Raw genomic sequence first — 22008 nt, forward strand, 5'->3', positions numbered from 1 at the left:
ATTGCTGTTTTAGCATGAGAGAGGCAACTATCCTTAGTGGAACCTCTCTTCTCCACATCACTGTCAATTTATTTATATTTCATAGGTCCATTGTAAAGCCCAAAAGGTCTCCTTTAGATTCAGGAAATGCAGGAGACCAATAGAGAGAACATAGGTGAATTAAGTACTTTTTTCTCCCCAATTAACAGATTTAAATTCTATCTTTTAAAATGGTTAGTAGAAAGAAATATGCCAGTCTTCATTATCCTTTGCTTATGTCATGCATATGATAGAAAATCATCAGAATGCAGTTTAAGATGAAAGAGACCTTAGAAATTACCTCCTAGTCCAGCCCCTAATATTGTAAATAAGGAACTGAGAGCCAGAGGAGAGAAAGGTTTTGCTCAAGCTTACCCAGTCAAGTAATGACAGCCACACCAACCTCCCACTGCCAGTCCAGGACTCCTTGTAGTACGTCATCATAAACTTAAAAAAAAAGAACAAGAATGGTTATTCAAACAACTTTTTTCAAAAGGACCGTTACCTTCCTATTAACAAAGAGAGTTATATCAGACTATTTTCCCCAAATTTTAATTTCTCTTATAAGCTTTGCCACAGCCATTCTCGTAAACAAAAGTTTTTTGTTTTTTGAGACAGAGCCTCACTCTGTTGCCCAGGCTGGAGTGCAGTGGCACAGTCTCGGCTCACTGCAACCTCCGCCTCCCAGGTTCAAGCGATTCTCCTGACTCAGCCTCCTGAGCAGCTGGGATTACAGGCATTCACCACCACACCTGGGTAATTTTGGTATTTTTTAGTAGAGATGGGGTTTCGCCATGTTGGCCAGGCTGTTCTCGAACTACCGACCTCAGGTGATACACCCGCCTTGGCCTGCCAAGGTGCTGGGATTACAGGTGTGAGCCACCGTGCCTGGCCAGCAAAAGTTTTAATTACACATTTTTCTTCATTTCTTCAGGTCAGTCTAATAAACATTTTAGTAGACATTTATTAAGCACCAACTATGTGCTTAACACTGTGCTGGCAATACAAAGACAGTCCTTGCCTTCCAGAAAACTACCTTTTATCTGTACTTAAACTACATCAAAAGCCCTTTAGTGGGGCAAAAATGACATCTTCCATGTTTTATTCTTAGAATGATCGCTGACGTAGATAGAGAATTCTAGTTTCCTTCTCTACCTCATCTTCACTCCATCTACCGGCAATTCATGCTAATCCACAGTTGTTGTCAGGGTTGACAGAGAAGGTGACTATAGCAGAATCAGGCTTGTTAATGGGTGTATTCTACCACTTGTGCTGTCACCTGTTACTGGTGTAATCCATGTATACATCTGTGCTTCCCATTCGCTTTGCAGGTATAGCCGAGATTATGTGGTGGAAGGGGAACCATATGCTGGTTATGATAGACACAATGCAGAGGTAGCAGCCTTTCACTTGGACAGGTGCGTATGATCACAGCAGGTTATGTTCATTTTGTTTGCTTTCAAAAATCTTTCTTGGAGAAGACTCGTGGACTCCTTCAAAAGGATGCAACACTAATAAATAACTTGTTACCGCTTTTAGATAGCTAATTGACTAGTTCCATTAAACTTGTGTGAGTCTTATAATTTGGTTGGCACCAGGAATACCAAAGTATTTTAATTCCATGCTTCTTTAGGTCATTTCATTTCTGGCCTGCTCTGTTATTATCATCAGCGAAGATATTCTTGGTAAATAAACTTTGAACTTAAATCTCTGAATTGAACTGGTCATTAATTGGGCCTAGCCATCCTGTTGTTTTGTTATGTATTTGTTTTAAGTAAGTAATGCTGACTTATCCCCATGTGCTGGAAACACATAGCATGAAATATATTAAGAGTTTTATTGTTCTTTATACAAACTATGCACAGCTTCAAAAACCAGAATAATTACAAAAGGAAAGGGCCAGGCGTAGTGGCTCATGCCTGTAATCCCAGCACTTTGGGAGGCCAAGGTGGGCAGATTGCGTGAGCTCAGGAGTTCGAGACCAGCCTGGGCAACATGGTGAAACCCCGTCTCTACTAAAATACAAAAAATTAGCTGGGCATGGTGACAGGCACCTGTAGTCCCAGCTACTTGGGAGGCTGAGGCAGGAGAATCACTTGAACCTGGAAGGCAGAGGTTGCAGTGAGCCAAGATCGTGCCATTGCACTCCAGCCTGGGCGACAGGGCGAGACTCTGTCTTTAAAAAAAAAGGAAAGAAAATAGATGTGAATTGTAACTTTGTAAGTTAACTAGGAAAATTCTTTTTTTTTTTTCAGCAGGTTACTAGTCAGGAACCTTGCAGCTGAACTGTCTGGTATCCCAGTTACTCTGCTGACCAGCTCTTTCATAAGGCCATATTGGCCAACTTTAAAAGAAATTGCTCACAATATTTGTTTTAAAAAATTAATTTATGACTGGATGCAGTGGCTCATACCTGTAATCCCAACACTTTAGGAGGCTGAGGTGGGTGAATCACTTGAGCCCAGGAGTTCAAGACCAGCCTGGACAACATGGAGAAGCCCCGTCTCTACTAAAAACATACAAAAATTAGCTGAGTGTGGTGGCGTGTGCCTGTAGTTCCAACTAGTGGGGAGGCTGAGGAGGGAGGATTGCCTGAGCCTGGGAGGTTGAGGCTGCAGTGAGCTGTGATCACGCTACTGCACTCCAGCCTGAGCAACAGAGTGGGACCCTGTCTCAATAAAATAAAATAAAATAATAAATAAATTTTTTTTCTGAGACAGTCTCACTGTGTCCTCCAGACTGGAGTGCAGTAGCATGATCTTGGCTTACTGCAACCTCCACCTCCCGGGTTCAAGCAATTATCCTGCCTCAGCCTACCGAGTAGCTGGGACTACAGGTATGCGCCACCACACCCAGCTAATTTTTTGTATTTTTAGTAGACACGGGGTTTCACCATGTTGGCCAGGCTGGTCTGGAACTCCTGACTTGAGGTGATCCGCCCATCTCAGCCTCCCAAAGTGCTGGGATTACAGACGTGAGTCACCACGCCCAGCCTAAAAATAAACTTATAAGGAAACCAGAAAAAAAAAAAAGTGAAATATTTGTCTTTTTCTGAATTAGGATTTTGTAAACATAAAAGCAATAACTTAAAAATCACAAATTCAATAGTCTTGACTAAATAAAATAATGAACTTATATAGCAAGAAACAAAATTTAAAAGCAAACAACAGAGAAAACACTTGAATCTAATATAATCTGAGTATTAATAGCCTTAATATGTGTTTATACAAACATATGTATGTTAAAAGTCTATTAGAAAATGGGTTAAGAGCACAAACATTGTCAATTGCTAATAAATATGTGGGGGCGGGGGAGGTTCATCCTCACCAGAAATTTTTAAAAATTCAGATGAGATACTGTTTTTACCTGTTGAAAATGGCAAAGCTTAAAAAAAAGATAATACTTTATTGGGAGGAATACATTGAGATTCATATGCTGCTTATGGCATTGTTAATTGTTTCAGTCTTTTTGTTAAGAACCCTAGCATTATATATCAAAATTAAGGATAAACATATCAACATTAAGGAATGTTCATATCCTTTGAACAAATAACTGCTTTTTTATACACATGTCTAAGACATTTCTAGGAAGTACCCTAGAGAAAGAATACAAAATTCAAAGAAATATATACAACAGTCTTAGCTGTAGCATTTTCAATAGTGAAAAACTGGTTGTAACCTAAACATCTATTGATATGGAAAAGCTTAGATACATGTGTACAATACCATGAATTTTTGCTGCCGCTTTTAAGACCTAGTGGTGGACAGCTGGATAAATCCTTCTCCTCACTTAATGGCACACTAGAATCAGGCTTTCCAAGACCTTATCTGTTTGCCTCTTTTCTTCATCCCTAACTCCCTTCTTCCTATCCTGTTTGTTGGAAACCAACAGGCATAAAGTTCCTCATTTCTGTACCAGTGTTTTGTATTGCCCAACACACTAAGTTTTGTTGATATATATGTAAAGTGATATTTCGTTGTTATTTCATTGTTATTTTGTATTTCCCCATTACTGGCAAAGTTTATCTTTTCACAGCAGGACACCTATTTGTTAACTTAGAGTATTTGTGTACTTTTGATGTTAACTAACTATAATGTTTCAGTTTGTGACTTGTGCTTTGGGAGTCTTGTATTTAAAAGTCCTTCCCTACCTCAAAGTCTGAAAGATGGTCTCTTGCCAATCCCCCTGTCACTTTTGTTAAGTGCCACTGTAGCCAGCCTCAAGTGCCACAGTGACATTGCCCCTCAATGCTAAACTGGCTGCTGTTCTTGGGCTTGGCAATTTTCAATGGGGACAAAAAATACTTCCCAATCTAGGCATGTGTTTGTAGTCCTAGGTACCAGGGAGGCTGAGGTGAGAGGATCACTTGAGCCCAGGAGTTCCAGGCTGCAGGGAGCTATGATCATGCCACTGCACTCCGGCCTGGTCAACAGAGTGAGACTCAAAAACCAACCAGCCAAACAAACAAACAAACAAAACACACACAAAAAAAACCCTTCCCAACCTTTTCCATTTGTGGATCCTGATACTTTTCTGCTTTGGGTTGCTGTTTCTTCATTACAGTCAGATTTAACCACCTTCCCTTGCCTCAGAGGGTATCTCTGGATTTCTGTGTTATTTTGACAAATCTGTTGATCTTGCCTTTGTGGCTTTTCTAAGACTGGGTTTAGGACAGAACAAGCAGCCCTAAACAATACCCATTTGTAAAGGCTTTCTAATGACTGGGGAAAAGGTTCCTGATACAATGATGAGTAAAAAGCAAGATATAAAACTGCATACAATGTAATCTCAATCACACGTATATACTTAAGTGTGAGTGTGTGTTTATATACCCACACTTCAAGGGAAAGCATGCTTATATGCCAGAATGTCAGTACCTGTAATTATTTCTGGGTTGTGGAATCACAGGTGATTTTTATTTTCTTCATTATAAATTTTCTGTGTGTTCCAAATTCTGCCCCTCCAACTTTTGTTCAGTTGTTATATATTTTTTAGCCAGGAAATTTCATTTTTTTTAAACAAATTATTGTTTTCAACCTTTTAGATTATTAGAGAGATCTTCAAATGTCTCTATATTTAATTTGCTCTGTGGACTTAGCCTTTTAGATCAGTCTTTTTTTTTTTTTTTTTTTTAACTAACGTGCTGTTTTATTTAAAGATTTGAACCCATATATGAGTTTGGGTCCCATTTTTTTTCTAATGCTTTCCTAAAACCTATTTTTAATTTTTATTATGAAAAAATTTCTAACATACAGAAGTAGAAAGAATAGTATAATGAGCCCATATACCCACTCTGTAGATTTAAAAAGTGTTCACATTTTATCAGATTTGTCTTATTCTTTTTGCTGAAATGTATATTAAAATAAATTATACACATCTTGACATTAGATTCCTAAATATATGTACCTCTAAAAAATTAGGTTTACCTACTAGCTAAAACCCTTTACACATTTGACATGATGAACTGTAATTTTTAAGACTGTTACTTAAAAAACATCCCCTAAGATTTTTCTCTTCTGTTCTTCCATCTTCCAAACCAGGATTCTGGGTTTCCGCCGAGCCCCCTTGGTAGTTGGCAGATTTGTTAATCTTCGGACAGAGATCAAACCTGTTGCCACAGAGCAGCTGTTGAGCACCTTCCTAACTGTAGGTAAGAAGATTGTAGAGGACATTTATATAGGGGAATGATTAATAAGTTAAAATGGGGCATTGTTGAGCAAGCTGGTTCATGACTTTCAGGAATTGAAGAACTCAGGGGAATACAAAAGCAAATCAGACAACCAGCTCTCAGATTATTTGAGAAAATGAATCTAAAGGAGATGGCAGGAAATTGAAATTTTCCTTTATACTCTGTGTTGTCTGTGACATAGGAAGTGAGGTCATTTAGTGATGGTGAAAGCAGGTGATTATTTCCTTCTGCTTTCTCTTAGAACTATTAGTAAGTCTCAAACTCAGAATTTGGCCTAAATTGGTTATTGTTTGTATATCATTGGCTCAGTTGTTTTTACATATGTAGTATGTTTTCTCGGGAACTGTCTGCCATCTCCTTAGAATTGAGGAAATCTTAAGGCAACTCTTTAGGAGGCTCAGAAATTGTTTTGCAAGGTTGTATTTGGACCTGGAAGATCAACAGGCCTACTCCTTCTGCAAGGGTTAACCTATAACTCATTGTGCCTGGAACTGGCTATGTTGCTCCTGGCCTCTGTTTTCCATTATCTTAACTCTGAGGTAAGAGATCTGAGCTAAAATTCTCACTCCTGTTCTTGTGAGCAAGATGAGAATGGGAAGAATTCAAAAGTGCTGTGGTTTCTTGTTTCCACCTCTTCACCTTGACTCTTTTTCAGTGATACAGTGCTCTGCATTAGGGCATGACTATTGAAACAGACATGAAAGATGAACTTCACCTTGCTTTTTTTTGCTAGAGTGAGTGGATTTACATTTAAAATGAGGAAAAACTGAATATTTAAAGGACTTATGACAGGTTCATCATTCAGGATTTCAACTTATAAGGCTTGGGCTGTACTTTTCTTATAGATAACCAAAAGCATACAATGTTAGATATTGTATCAGATATTTGTTTCAGATATTTTCTTTTTTTTTTTTTTTTTTGAGACGGAGTCTCGCTCTGTTGCCCAGGCTGGAGTGCAGTGGCGCAATCTCGGCTCACTGCAAGCTCCGCCTCCCGGGTTCACGCCATTCTCCTGCCTCAGCCTCTCCGAGTAGCTGGGACTACAGGTGCCCGCCACCACGCCCGGCTAATTTTTTTTTGTATTTTTAGTAGAGACGGGGTTTCACCGTGGTCTCGATCTCCTGACCTCGTGATCTACCCGCCTCGGCCTCCCAAAGTGCTGGGATTACAAGTGTGAGCCACCGCGCCCGGCCTTCAGATATTTTCTAATCACCTTTGGTTGTTCAGTTTTATTCTCAGCAAACATGAATTCCTGGTGGGTGCTGGGATTGAGGGAAAGAATCCAAGAAGAATAAGCCAGGGTACCTGCTCTTCAAAGGCTCACAGACAGTTAACTCACACATTGTATGAAATTTGGGTAAGGGAAAAGCAGAGGGTTTGTAGAGGTTATTAACACTTGAAATGAGTATTGAAGAACCAGTATGAGTTACCAAGGCAGCAAAGAGGAAAGGGCATTGGCAAAATAACGGGAATATTAATGAGAACAAGGGCATAAAGACTGGAAAGTAATAGGCAGGTAGAGGGATTTGGCTGGAGGTGAAGTTTTTAATAATCATCTGACCTTAGCATAACCTTGTTGTTATTGTTGTGTTTTTAGACTTTATTGTTTTTAGAGCAGCTTTAGGTTCACAGCAAAACTGAGAGGAAGGTACAGAGATTTCCCAAATAACCCCTGCCCCTCACATGCATAATTTCCCCCATTATCAATATCCCACATCGAAGTGGTACAGTTGTTACAATTGAGCCCACGTTGACACATCATAATCACCCAGAGTCCATAGTTTACATTCCCATTCACTCTTGGTGTTGCACATTCTGTGGGTTTGGACAAATATATAATGACATGTATACATCATTATAGTATCACACAGAGTATTTTCACTGATCTAAAAATCCTCTATGTTCCACCTATTCATCATTCTCCACCCCTCTCTCCAATCCCCTTGCAACCACTGATCTTTTTACTGTCTGCATAATTTTGCCTTTTCCAGAATGTTACATAGTTGAATCACAGTATATAGCATTTTCAGAGTGGTTTCTTTCACTTAATAATATACATTTAAGGTTCCTCCATGTCTTTTCATGGCTTGATTTATCATTTCTTGTTATTGCTGACTAATATTCCATTGTCCGATGTACCACAGTTTATCCATTTACTTATTGAGTGGCATCTTGGTTGCTTCCATGTTTGGGCAGTTGTGAATAAAGCTGCCATAAACATCTGTGTATAGCTTTTTGTATTGATGTAAGTTTTCAGCTCTTTTGGGTAAATACCAAGGAGTGTGATTTCTGGATCATATAGTAAGAGTACATTTACTAAGAAACTGCCAAATTGTCTTCCAAAGTGGCTATACCATTTTGCATTCCCACCAGCAAAGACTGAGAGTTCCTGTTGCTCCTCATCCTTGGCAGCATTTGATGTTGTCATATTTTGGATTTTGACTATTCTATTCTAGTAGGTGTATCTCATTGTTTTAGTTTGCATCTCCCTGATGACATATAATGTAGAGCATCTTTTCATATGTTTATCTGTCATCTGTATATCTTTGTTGAGGTGTCTGTTAAGGTCTTTGGCTCATATTTAAGTTAGGTTGGTTGTTTTCTTACTGTCAAGTTTTAGGAGTTCTTGGTATGGTATGGCTAAAAGTCCTTTGTTAGATGTGTCTTTTGAAAATATTTTCTCCAGCTGGACATGGTGGCTCATGCCTGTAATCCCAGCACTTTGGGAGGCCGAGGTGGGCAGATCACTTGAGGTCAGGAGTTTGAGACCAGCCTGGCCAATATGGTGAAACTCCGTCTCTACTAAAAAACACAAAAATTAGCTGGGCATGGTGGCACACACCTGTAATCGCAGCTACTCGGGAGGCTGAGGCAGGAAAGTTGCTTGAACCCAGGAGACAGAGGTTGCAGTGAGCTGAGATCACGCCACTGTAACTCCAGCCTGGTCAACAGAGCGAGACTCCATCTCAAAAAAAAAGAAAATATTTTCTTCAAATGTATAACTTGTTTCATTCTCTTGATGCAATTTTTAAAATGTATTATTAAGTTGGTATATAATACAAGAATAACTAAAATCTATGTAGCCTGGGCAACCTACCCAAGTATGTTCACACTGTTACTTTATCTGATCCTTTTGACAATAGTGTGCAATAAGTAGGTGAGGTGTTACCCACATTTTATACCTGAGAGTGGAGGCTTAGGAGTGTCTAATGACTTTCCCAAAGTCACAAAAGTACTAATTGTCAGCTAGGATCCAAACTCAGATTTTAAGACTCTAAAATCTTTCATTAGCTTATAGTCTTTATTTATTCAGTACAACTTTATTTCACTTCCGTTTGACAGGCGCTGAGCTAGGTGCTGAATATGCAAAACCAAATGACCTTCCTATCTTCAAGGATCTTTGTCTGATGGGGGAGCCAGACATGTACAAAGGGTCTATGGACTATGGTGGTGGGGGTGGGGGTGGGAATAGGGAGGTGGCCTAGAAGTTATGGCCAGGATGACAGTTAATTAGTGAAGGTGATATTTTAACCAAGTCTTAAAGGGAAAATAGCAGTCCCTTAGGTAGATACAGTGGGAAAGAATATTTTAGGTTTGTATTTAACATTTTTTTGTGCTATAGATACCTTTGGCAGTCTGGAGAAGCTTATGGATCCTTTCTAAAAATAAAAGTTTTAAATATATACATAAATTAAAATACATAGACTTATAAATGAAACCAATAATGTGGAAGTATAATTTCAGTATCAAAAATTTTAAAAAGCAAATTTAGATACAGTAATATGTGTTTTGTTATTTAACACATTAAATAAGATCTATCAGATTAGTCACTACTGTGATTTCAGACTATGATTATAAATAGTATTTTGAGATTATCTGCAACAATGCTAGTATGATATGAAAAATCTGATTTCTTGTAGAGACAAAGTCACATGTAATACAAATATGACTGTTTGCTCCCTGCCATCATAATAGAAGGAAATGCTAATTTTTAGTAGAGGTTAGTGAAAATAAAGATGTAATTTTGTTCCCATCCAGCTCACAGACCCTATGAGTTGACCCTGTTCCAGGTAGAGGACACAGCCTGGACAAGGGCGATGAGCAATGAGAGAAGAGCAACAAGCTCAGGAGACTGTGCTGTTTAGCTGAAGGAAAGGATGTGTGGGGGCTAGCCAGTGAGGAAGACAGCTGCTCAGGACAGTGTCACTGAAGGGCCTGTGTACCATGCTTAGGAGTTGAGACTTTCTCTTTAGGTACTAGAAAGCCGTTAAAAGAGTTTGAATATGGAAAAATCAGATTTGAATTTCAAGAGCGAATTGTGACAGCATTGTCAAGGGTGCATTGGGAAGGGAAGAATCAAGAGTTGAGAGCACTCTGGGAGTGTTGTGAATTCATATGTAATAAGAGAACTAAAGCAGGGACAGGGAATAGAAAGATTTAAGAGCTATTCAAGCATTGGAATGGAAAGAATTTAGTGAACATTTGGGCTGGGAGAGCAATTGAGAGAGAAGAAAAAATTAAGAATGACTCCTAGGTTTCTGGATTGGATGACAAGTGATTAGTGGAGCTGTTAACTATTTTAGGAATGTAGGGAGAGGAGCATATTTAGGGAGGTGGAGCAGAGAAAGATAATGAATTTAATTCTGGATATTTTGTTTCCTTGACAGGAACATCCAGGAGTAAGTGTAGACTAATCATTTAGGAGCTAAAGCCTACAGTTTAGGAGAAAAGGCTTGGCTGAAGCCATAGATTTTATTGTCACAGTTGGTAGTTCACCCAAGGAGAGCATGGAGACTGAGGTGGTCAGAAAACCAGTTTTTAAAAGTTTGGCAATCCAGGAAATAGAGGTTCAGAGCCTCAGTTCATGGCACTGAAACGGGGATATCGAACTCTGGAAAGGTAGATTGAACCATGTTATTAAAATAAGTAGCTGGCATCGATTGGTGTCTGACAATATGTCAGGCAGTGTGCTAAACATTGCCATGGATTGCCTCATTCACTCTTCATAACTCAGTGGTGGAGGAGGTACTATTGTTGTCTCCATTTTACAGAAGTTGCTTAGAGAGACTAAATTACATGCCCAGAGTCTTACAATCTCATGGTTAAACTAGTCTAAATGTTAACCCCAGGAACCTGACCTCAGACCTCACATTCTCCCTTCTAGTTATGAAGATTCTTATTTACCAAACTCAAGAGTTTGGATTTTATCCTATAGGAAACAGGTTTCCTATACCAGGCAGTATTTTGTTTGTTTTAGGGCTTTACATTTTTTTTTTGAATCAGTAATGGATTCACACAATTCAAAATTTAGGGAAATTCAGGCTGGGTGCAGTGGCTGACGCCTGTAACCCCAGCACTTTGGGAGGCTGAAGCAGGAGGATCACATGAGGCCAGGAGTTTGAGACCAGCCTGGCCAACATGATGAAATTTCGTCTCTACTAAAAATATAAAAATTAGCCAGGTGTGGTGGTGCACATCTGTAATCCCAGCTACTTGGGAGGCTGAGGCAGGAAAATCACTTGAACCTGGGAAGCGGAGGTTGCAGTGAGCCGAGATCATGCCACTGCACTCCAGCCTGGGAGACAGCAAGATTATGTCTCAAAAAAAAAAAAAAAAAAAATTCTGCTAAATTCAATGAAAAATTTTCTCTTCTGTCCAGTTCCTTCCGCTTCCTCCAAGTGGCAACCTTTAACTAGTAATTTCCTTATGTCTTTTTGTATGAAATATATATATATATTTTTTATTTATCTCTACCATTTTATACAACATATGGCACACTTTGCATACTTTTGCATCATACTCTTTTTACTTAATAGATCCTAGAAATCTGTATCACATAAAAAGAGCTTCATTGTTTTGTTGTTTTACACTGCAAAGTGTTCCATTATTTGGGTCTACCATAATTCACATAACCAGAATTTTATTGGACTTATATGTTGTTCCAGTATTTTGTTTTTACAACCAGTGTTGCCCAGAATTACCTTGTATATATGTCAGGGGTCCCCAACCCCTGGGCTGCAGAACAGTACCAGTCTGTGGCGTGGTAGGAACTGGGTTGCACAGCATGAGGTGAGGGGTGAGCGAGCATTACCGCCTCAGCACCAGCTCCTTGTCAGAGCAGTGGCAGCATTATATTCTCATAGGAGCACAAGCCCTATTGTGAACTGCACATGTGAAGGATCTAGGCTGCACATTCCTTATGAGAATCTAATACCTGATGATCTGACATGGAGCAGTTTCATCCTGAAACCATTCCCACCCAGTCCCCAACCCCTGTCTGTGGAAAATTGTCTTCCATAAAACCAGTCCCCGGTGCCAAAATGGTTGGGGACCACCCATATATATTATTTCACACATGAGCAAGTATTTCTAGAAATGGGAGTGCTAGGTCAAAAGGCACATGCATTTTAAGTTTTGATAGGTGTGGCCACATTATCCTATATAGATGTTTAACCAGTTTATATTCCCATAGAAATATACGAGAGTGACTCTTTCTCCTAGCTTCACCAACAATATGTTATTAAACTTTTGGTTTTGTGTATTTCATATGAAGCATCTTTTTGTTTGAGAGCTATTTGTATTTTCTGTTAACTGTCTTTGCATATCCTTTGCTCATTTTCTGCTGTGTCATTGGTCTTATTGATGTATAGGAGTTCATCCCTAGGGCAGATAGTCTTTTGTGACATGAGATGTAAATACTCTTTCTCGAATTTTTTTTTTTTTTTTTTTGAGATGGAGTTTTGCTCTGTCACCTAGGCTGGAGTGCAGTGGTGCAATCTCGGCTTACTGCAACCTTTGCCTCTCAGGTTCCAGTGATCCTCTCGCCTCAGCCTTCCGAGTAGTTAGGATTACAGGTGCACACCACTACTCCCAGCTAATTTTGTATTTTTAGTAGAGACGGGGTTTCGCCATGTTGGCCAGGCTGGTCTCAAACTTCTGACCTCAAGTGATCAGGAGTTCACTTATTAAGATAGTTGCCAAATGGTGATTTTTTTTTAAATGCTCTCTCTCAGCAGTATCACCAAATGATGATTTTTGTATTTTTATTTTTTTGAGGCAGAGTCTCACTCTGTCACCCAGGCTGGAGTGCAGTGGCACGATCATGGCCCACTGCAGCCTAACCTCCTGGCCTCAAGCAGTCCTCCTACCTCAGCCTCCTGAGTAGCTTGGACTACAGGCGTGAGCCACCATGCCTGGCTAATGTTTTTACTTTTATTTTTATAGAGACAAGGTTTCATTGTGTTGTCCAGGCTGGTCTCGAATTCCTGGGCCCAAGTAATCCTTCTCCCTTGGCCTCCCAAAGTGCTGGGATTACAGATGTGAGCCACAGTTCCTGGCCATCAAATGATGATTTTTTTCATTCTATCATTGCTTCTAGACCTATTAGTTGTCATTCTGTTGAAGGGTAGAACTCCCCTGCCTCCACACATTCATGTGCTTATTTATATCACCATGCACTCACTATGAGCTACAATTTATGACCATTATAATTATTTGGATGCTTAAACTGTTCCACATTTGGCCAGTGGGAACCTCTACAAACTAGTTCCTGTGTCATTTTGGAATGGTCCCATCATTCTCCAAGCACTTTCTTGCAGCTGGCATAACAATGTGGTCCAGGCTCATCTTGTACTTTCCCTAACCCAGGCCTGAAGTCAACTGTTTCTTCACATTAAAAGGAACCCTAGTTCCTTTTCTTTTTTGAGATGGAGTTTTGCTCTGTCACCCAGGCTGGAGTGCAGTGGCACAATCTCAGCTCACTGCAGCCTTTGCCTCTCAGGTTCCAGTGATCCTTCTGCCTCAGCCTTCTGAGTAGTTGGAATTACAGGTGCACACCACTACTCCTTAGTTCCTTTTAATGTGGTACTAAAATGGTATTTAGGAACTACCCTGTGTGCTCATTACTTCCTGGGTGTCATTGTTTCCATGTTCTCTTGAAGGACAGAGGTGGGAAATATATGTATATGTATATGTGCGCATACATACATACAAGATACATCTGTATCTTTTTCTGTATCTGTGTGTATTAAAACCATCAATTCAGGCCTGGCGCAGTGGCTCACACCTGTATTCCCAGCACTCTGGGAGGCTGAGGTGGGTAGATCATGAGGTCAGGAGTTCTGAGAGCAGCCTGTCCAATATGGTGAAACCCCATCTCTAATAAAAATACAAAAACTAGCTGGCATGGTGGTGGGCGCCTGTAGTCCCAGCTACTCGGGAGGCTGAGGCAGGAGAATTGCTTGAACCCGAGAGGTGGAGGTTTCAGTGAGCCAAGATCACGCCATTGCATTCTAGCCTGGGCAACAGAGCGAGACTCCATCTCAAAAAAAGAAAAACAAAAAACAAACAAAAAAAAAAACACCGATCAATTCAAACTAGTATTTCCAATTCTAATTCACCACTGCAGGATTTATCCTGGCTTTCTCTCTTTCTGTATGTTTAACTCTCTTCTCCACTGGTGAGAAGCCTGGTTACTGTTACACTCAGTCTGTCTACTTATTTGCTCAACTTCCTCCCTTCCTCTATACTTACCCCTCTATGTAACCAAACTCTTGGCCACACTTGGCCTAGTACATGACCTCTTTTGCCCTCCCCTGGGCACTCCGGCCAAGATCTCAGCCCTAATGAGGAAGAGGAGGATGTTACTTTCCTTTAATTAAAGTGAGTTCAGGCTGGGCGCGGTAGCTCACACCTGTAATCCCAGCACTTTGGAAGGCTGAGGTGGGCGGATCACCTGAGGTCAGGAGTTCGAGACCCGCCTGGCCAAATGGTGAAACCCTGTCTCTACTACAAATACAAAAATTAGCCAAGCATGGTGGCATGCGCCTGTAATCCTAGCTACTCAGGAGGCTGAGACGAGAGAATTGCTTGAACCTGGGAGGCAGAGGTTGCAGTGAGCCAAGATCTTGCCACTGCACTCTAGCCCGGGTGACAGAGCAAGACTCAGTCTCAAAAAAAATAAAATAGTGAGTTTAGAGGCCAGACATGGTGGCTCATGCCTGTAATCCCAGCATTTTGAGAGGCTGAGGTGGGAAGATCACTTGAGTCCGGGAGTTTGAGCCCAGCCAGGCCAACATGGCGAAACCCCATCTCTACCAGAAAAATACAAAAATTAGCTGGGCATGGAGGCAGATACCTATAGTTCCAGCTACTCAGGAGGCTGAGATGGAAGGATGGCTTGAGCCCCAGAGGCAGAGGTTGCAGTGAGCTGAGATCACGCCACTGCACTCCAGCTTGGATGACAAAGCCAGACCTTGTCTCAAAACAACAACAACAACAAAAACAAAACAAACAAAAAGTGAATTTGAAGGATACTGGTGATGGTAGTTGACGCCAGAGAGTGAGACTGGGTAGAAAGGACACAGGAGGCAAGGGCAACTTACTTTTGGGTGTATATCCTTTTGTACTTTCTGAATTTTTTTTACACCATGTGCTTTTTTATTACCTGTACAGGAAAATAAATGTTTGAAATATAGTAAACTCAGGGTCTTTGTCTTCACCATGCTTATTTACTTAGCTACTCTGTTCTACATTATTTGGGAGAGAATTTGGAGTCTTCGTTATTTCCTTAAGTGTATTTGGCTCCTTTCTGTCCTGTAGGAAACAATACTTGTTTTTATGGGAAGTGCTATTACTGCCGAGAAACAGAGCCAGCTTGTGCTGATGGAGACACAATGGAGGGATCTGTCACACTTTGGCTTCCAGATGTGTGGCCTCTGCAGAAACACCGTCACCCATGGGGCAGGACTTACCGAGAAGGCAAATTGGCCAGGTAAATGCTCCTATGAGCCATTACTTAATTCTCCCCTGTGCCTAGCCAGGTGCCAACTCTGTAAAAGGAGCCAGCAGTTCTGTCCAAGAGTGAAAAGAACTGTGGAGTCGGGCAAACCCGGTAGGTAGGAACTCTGTCTTCTCTTTGTGTGTAACAGTGCCAGGTACAGTATTGTCTCTCAGTGCTGATGATGCTGCTTGTCTCCAGGTGGGAGTATGATGAGAGCTACTGTGATGCTGTGAAGAAAACGTCCCCTTATGACTCTGGCCCGCGCCTCTTGGACATCATTGACACAGCTGTCTTTGATTACCTGATTGGCAATGCTGACCGCCATCACTATGAGAGCTTTCAAGATGATGAAGGGGCTAGTATGCTCATCCTTCTTGATAATGCCAAAAGGTGAGACCAGCAGGACTGTCCTTGTCAGGGAGGGGTTTCTGTGTATGAAAGAAGGGCATTTTCCAGAGCATCCTGGAGAACATCCAGAATGCAATTGATAGGCAGCATCCTTCTTTTTTCCACTTGGAGTCTTTGCTATTGGTACCTGTCCTTCTCTCCACTCTCAGGGATCTCAGTACTTCAAAAAACGGAAAAGTGGTTCTTTCCAAGGAGTCTAAGACTCTATGAGCCTCTTCTCAGACAACTGGAAACCAGAGTCATTCATTTGTTACTACGTACATCATTCTTTCTTGGCTATGATATTTGGTGTTTAGAAGCTTGAGAAATACAGATGTAATAGAGTGTGGAATTTGTTATTAAATTTATTCTATCCAAAGGTTCCTGCAATTAAAAAATTAATTTATTTGATAGGATGTTTTGCTATTTTTATATTAGTCTAGGTCCATACTCTTGCTGTCATAGGAAGAAGAGCTGTTGCCTAGTGTGGATTTTATATACAACAACAAGTTACTTTTATCTTGAATAAGAAAAGTTTATTCATTTTGAATAAATAGAATGTCCTTATTTTTTTAGGCCTGAGCTATTTGGAGAGCACATTTTTTTTTTTTTTTTTTTTTTTTTTGAGACGGAGTCTCGCTCTGTCGCCCAGGCTGGAGTGCAGTGGCGCAATCTCGGCTCACTGCAAGCTCCGCCTCCCGGGTTCACACCATTCTCCTGCCTCAGCCTCTCCAAGTAGCTGGGACTACAGGCGCCCGCCACCACGCCCAGCTAATTTTTTGTATTTTTAGTAGAGACGGGGTTTCACCGTGGTCTCGATCTCCTGACCTCGTGATCCACCCGCCTCGGCCTCCCAAAGTGCTGGGATTACAAGCGTGAGCCACCGCGCCCGGCCTTGGAGAGCACATTGTATTTGCATTTCGTATTCTGCATTCTCCGTGGTGGCCAGTTTAGTGCCACACTTTTTTTTTTTTTATTTTTTTTGAGACGGAGTTTTGCTGTGTTGCCCAGGCTGGAGTGCAGTGGCACGATCTCAGCTCACTGCAACTTCTGCCTCCCGGGTTCAAGCGATTCTCTAGCCTCAGCCTCCTGAGTAGCTGGGACTACAGGCACCCGCTAATTTTGTATTTTTAGTAGAGACGGGGTTTCACCATGTTGGCCAGGATGGTCTTGAACTCCTGACCTCAAGTGCTCCGCTCGCCTCGACCTCTCAAAGTGCTGGGATTACAGGTGTAGTGCCACACTTTTAGTTGCATTTAATAAATATTTACTAAATAGAATGCTTCCTTGGAGTACAGAATTTTCCAGGCCCTAGGTCAGTACTGTTAACATTGGTTGTTGGAAATAAGCTAAGACATGGCTCCTCAGCAAAGAGTGCTTGGGCAGCATTTGCTAATAATGCCACCATCTTATACTGAACACGAGGCGCCTCGTGCTTCGTGAAAGATGGTGATGGCCACAGAAAATGAAAAACCAGCAAACACTGCCTCTCCCTCTACCCCGTTACAGCAAAGCACATAGCACTCATCCTGTGATACACATGATATTTGATATTTGGTGTATATCAAAATAGTTGCTTTGTCCACTCAGGCTGCTATAACAAAATCCCTTAGACTGGGTAATTCATAAGCATCAGAAATGTATTGCTTACAGTTTCGGAGGCTGGGAACTCTAAGATGAAGGTGCCAGCAGATTCAGTGTCTGGTGAGGGCCTGTTCCTCAGATGGTGCCTTCTATGTGTCCTCATATGGCAGGAGAAGTGAACACGCTCCCTCTGGCCTCATTTATAAGGGCACTAATCCCGTTCATGTGGGCTCTTCCCTCATGACTTATTCATCTCCCAAAGGCCCTACCTCTTAATACGGTTGGACTGTTTTACCAGGGATTACGAATTTGAGGGGGACACAAACATTCAGACCATAGCAGTTGCCTTTGCCTTGAATTACTGGAGGACCTACACTGTACTAAGGGCTACCAGACTCCAGCTATTAAGGTGAGCCTCTGGAAAGAGTGAAAGGTTGACAGTTTTCCAGAATCAGTTCTCCTTTTCTAACTCTGAGTTGCTGCTAAGGTAATTTTTGCATCTGCTGTGAATCAGTTTCCTCAGCCTGTGTGAACAGTTTTTCCAATTTGAATCTGTATGTATACTTACTTGTAGGGAATAGGATATTGCTAATTTGGGAGTAGAACAAGTGTGACTTCTTTTTACAAGTAATGGTCATCTGCTTGTTTATGGGAATCTAATATAAATGGCCTTTATTTCTCTCTCTGGTCCTTAAAACCTTTGCAGGCTTAGGGGTCTTCAGGTTCTCCCTTTGGTCTGTGAACTCCGCACTGTGTTTACCGTAGTTATGCTCCAGCACCTTGTAATATCTTGGCAGGAAAAGGTCCCTTGTAAATGAGTATATTTGTTGTCAGATATTTTAGTACAGGCTGTTAGGGATCCTGTGTCTAATTGGTCATGCCCCGCTTGTTTTCAATTTAAGTGATTTGAGCTGCTGGAGCGTGAAATTATCTAGGATCACATTTGAGTTTCATATAGAATTTGCTATTGCTTTGATGCTAAGAAGAGAACAGTACTTCCACCTAATTCACTAAGTTTTCATTTAATTTTCAGCTTTGGGAACCCCTCGCTGGATGAAAGAAGCATTCTTGCCCCTCTCTATCAGTGTTGCATGTAAGTTATGCACAGCAAATACATGTGCCTGCATTGCCTTCTTTTCCAGCTCAGGTAACAGTACATCCATTTTCTTGGCCCTCAAACTTTCTGATACCTGAGCAGTGCTTTTCATACTTTTCCAACCTAGAACCTCTGGACATCCTGAAATGGGATATCAGGGAAAGGTGAAGGCAGATAATCCCAAGCTCAGAATTCATCTCAAATTTTGTATGAATAGAAGATTGTATGTATTCAGTAATACATGTTTGGTTTAATAGCAGAATATAATCACCCACACTCCCCACCCCACTGCCAAAAAAAAAGGAGTAAAATCTGTGTGCCTGGTTACTACACCTGGTTACCTTGTGGTTTCAAGTCCTCTCTCACCCATCACATACCACCTGGGGTTTACATATTTCAGTTTGAAATTGTCTAAACCAAAAGTAACTTTTTCCATAAATAATAATTTATTTTGGCCAGGCACAGTGGCTCATGCCTGTAATCCCAGCAATTTGGGAGGCCAAGTGGGTGGATCACCTGAGGTCAGGAGTTCGAGACCAGCCTGGCCAACATGGTGAAACCCCATTTCTATTAATAATACAAAAATGAGCCGGGCATGGTGGCAGGCACCAGTATTCCAGCTACTTAGGAGTCTGAGACAGGAGAATTGCTTGAACCTGGGAGGCGGAGGTTGCAGTGAGCCGAGATTGTGCCATTGCACTCCAGTCTGGGCGACAGAGTGAGACTCTGTCTCAAAAAAAATAAAAAATAAATAATAATTGGTTTTTTAAAAAAAACTCTATATTAGAGAACAGAGAAATTGAAAAATGAGTCAAGAAAATGAGATAAAGTCTAAGCTCTAAGAAGCTTCTTTTCATCGTTCCTGAAATAATTTTATTTTTTATTTTATTAATTTTTTGAGACAGGGTCTGCATCTGTCACCCAGGTAGAGTGCGGTGGTGCGATCTCAGCTCACCGCAATCTCTGCCTCTCGGGTTCAAGCTATTCTTGTGCCTCAGCCTCCTGAGTAGCTGGGACTACAGGTGCCTGCCACCAAACCCAGCTAATTTTTGTATTTGCAGTAGAGATGGGTTTCACTATGTTGGCCAGGCTGGTGTCGAACTACTGACTTCAAGTGATCCGCCTGCCTCAGCCTCCCAAAGTGCTAGGATTACAGGTCTGAGCCACCGTGCCCGACCATCCTGGTGTAGTTTTAAGAGCATGCACATCAAGAATTAGCTGGGATCCACCTTGCTTGGCTACACAGAAAAACAAATTCAAGAGCACCATTTAATACTGGTCAGCTCCCAGCAAAATCATATCACATAAGACTGCCCTAGCAAGTGGTCTCTTTATCTTCCTTCTTTTTTTAAATGACAACAAAATTCTGTAGAAAGTAACGGTCTACCCAGGCAGTCCTTCATTGTCTTTATTAATGATGGGAAGCAGTGATATACACAATCAAGAATTGTGTGTTTGTCTTTGAAGATGTTTTTGTGGTAGTAGTTTTATCAGTCTGGTTCAATCAGGAGATAGCAAAGACATAGTATGTTAAACAGAGGTGTTTAATATAAAGAATTTTTTTTTTTTTGGAGACGGAGTCTTGCTCTGTCACCCAGGCTAGAGTACAGTGGCACAATCTCGGCTCACTGCAGCCTCCACCTCCCGTGTTCAAGCGATTCTCCTGCATCAGCCTCCCAAGTAGTTGGGATTACAGGCGCCCATCACCGCATCTGGCTAATTTTTGTATTTTTAGTAGAGACGGGGTTTCACCATGTTGGCCAGGCTGGTCTAGAACTCCTGACCTTGTGATCTGCCTGCCTCGGCCTCCCAAAGTGCTGGCATTACAGGTGTGAGCCACTGCGCCCGACCCAATATAAAGAATTATTAAATTCCAATAACAGGAGTGACTATAAAAGAAAACTAGGGCTGAGGGAGAGTACCTAAGGAAGGACAAACTTGGAAGGGGATCCCCTCCCAATGACTGGAGTTTGGACTTCAGTGGAGAAGGTTTAGCTCAGCCCACCAGATAGCAGAGAAGTTTGCTAGTTTGCAGGTGCTGAGCAAGCCAGAATCAACTCTCCAGAGTGCAGGCGGGTGTACATTCAAGGCACAGCTAGTGTCATGACATGCAGAAGGAGAGAGAGAATCCAGTAGAAACCTTCTGTGCTGCAGGTGAGGCACACATGTGGGCCTTCAGAGGGAACTGGGGCCAGGGTGAGCAGATGTCCTTCAAAGCTCTGGTTTCCATGTTGAGAGGGCCTCAGGAGAGTTATCCCCAGGCCAGGCTAAGGCTTCAGGTCACCAAGGACCCACACCTTCTGGGAATGTGGCTAGACAAGGCTTCAGTGGATGACCTCTCTGCCTCCCCAACACCACCATTGACCCACAGAAGCATTCGGAGAGCCCCTTCTCGCTAAAGGGCCCTTTAGTGAGAAAGCTTTAGGGGAAAGATGCTTAAAGGAATCCTGTCCGTTGTAGCAGAGCACATTTTGTTTTTGTTTTGTTTTGTTTTTTGAGATGGAGTCTCGCTCTGTCGCTCAGGCTGGAGTGCAGTCTGGCTTACTGCAACCGCCATCTCCCGGGTTCAGGCGATTCTCCTGCCTCAGCCTTCTGAGTAGCTAGGATTACAGATGCCTGCCACCACTCCCAGCTAATTGTTTGTATTTTTAGTAGAGATGGGGGTTCAACATGTTGGTGGGGCTGGTCTCGAACTCCTGACCTCAGGTGATCCGCCCACCTTGGCCTCCCAAAGTTCTGGGATTACAGGCGTGAGCCACCGTGCCTGGCCAGCAGAGCATATTTTGAAGAGTGAATTTGGAGCTGAGAGGAAGTAACATAATAACTTAGTCTCACAGAGGAAGCTCTGATGCTCTGGGCATTTGTAGTATATTTAAGAATAAAAGATAACTGTACTCTGTCTGTGCCTGTTTGTCCCTTCCATGCATGCTTTATGCAACAGTCTTCTTACCTTTTAAATTGCTGCACAACAGGCTGCCTTTTACAGAATCAGACATTTCTGCATACCTAGTAATTCCTCCTTTCCCCACAGAGAGCTAAGAACTTTTCTTCTCAGATAAATAAAAGATATGCTATAGTTGGTGTCTTAGTTTGTTTTGTGCTGCTATAACAGGATACCACAGACTGGGTAATTTATTTTATTTTATTTTATCTTATTTTGAGATGGAGTCTCGCTCTGTTGCCCAGGCTAGAGTGCAGTGGCGCGATCTCGGCTCACTGCAGCCTCCACCTCCCAGGTTCAAGTGATTCTCGTGTCTCAGCCTCCCAAGTAGCTGGGATTACAGGCATGTACCACCATGCCTGGGTAATTTTTGTATTTTTAGTAGAGATGGAGTTTCACCGTGTTGCCCAGGCTGGTCTCTAACTCCTGACCTCAAGTGATCTGCCCCATTGGGCCTCCCAGAGTGCTGGGATTACAGGCATGAGCCACCATACCTGGCCAGACTGTGTAAT

At 41.7% G+C, this 22008-nt stretch overlaps 1 protein-coding gene across 5 annotated transcripts in view; it reads left to right on the forward strand.

Moving 5' to 3' along the window:
- FAM20B (FAM20B glycosaminoglycan xylosylkinase) overlaps positions 1–22008 on the forward strand; it is a 50033-nt gene that overhangs the window by 21852 nt on the left and 6173 nt on the right. For 4 of the 5 annotated variants that reach the window (XM_063627543.1, XM_055254801.2, XM_063627542.1 and 1 more), the window contains exons 3-7: positions 1350–1436; positions 5559–5668; positions 15308–15479; positions 15687–15878; positions 18493–18552. In XM_063627543.1, coding sequence (XP_063483613.1) covers positions 1350–1436; positions 5559–5668; positions 15308–15479; positions 15687–15878; positions 18493–18552 — 621 coding nt within the window. Of the gene's footprint in view, positions 1–1349; positions 1437–5558; positions 5669–15307; positions 15480–15686; positions 15879–18492; positions 18607–22008 lie in introns of all 5 variants that reach the window. The other variant, XR_010117661.1, reaches the window with a different exon arrangement.

The sequence above is a fragment of the Symphalangus syndactylus genome, chromosome 12 (genome assembly GCF_028878055.3).
Source record: "Symphalangus syndactylus isolate Jambi chromosome 12, NHGRI_mSymSyn1-v2.1_pri, whole genome shotgun sequence".
NCBI lineage: Eukaryota > Metazoa > Chordata > Mammalia > Primates > Hylobatidae > Symphalangus > Symphalangus syndactylus.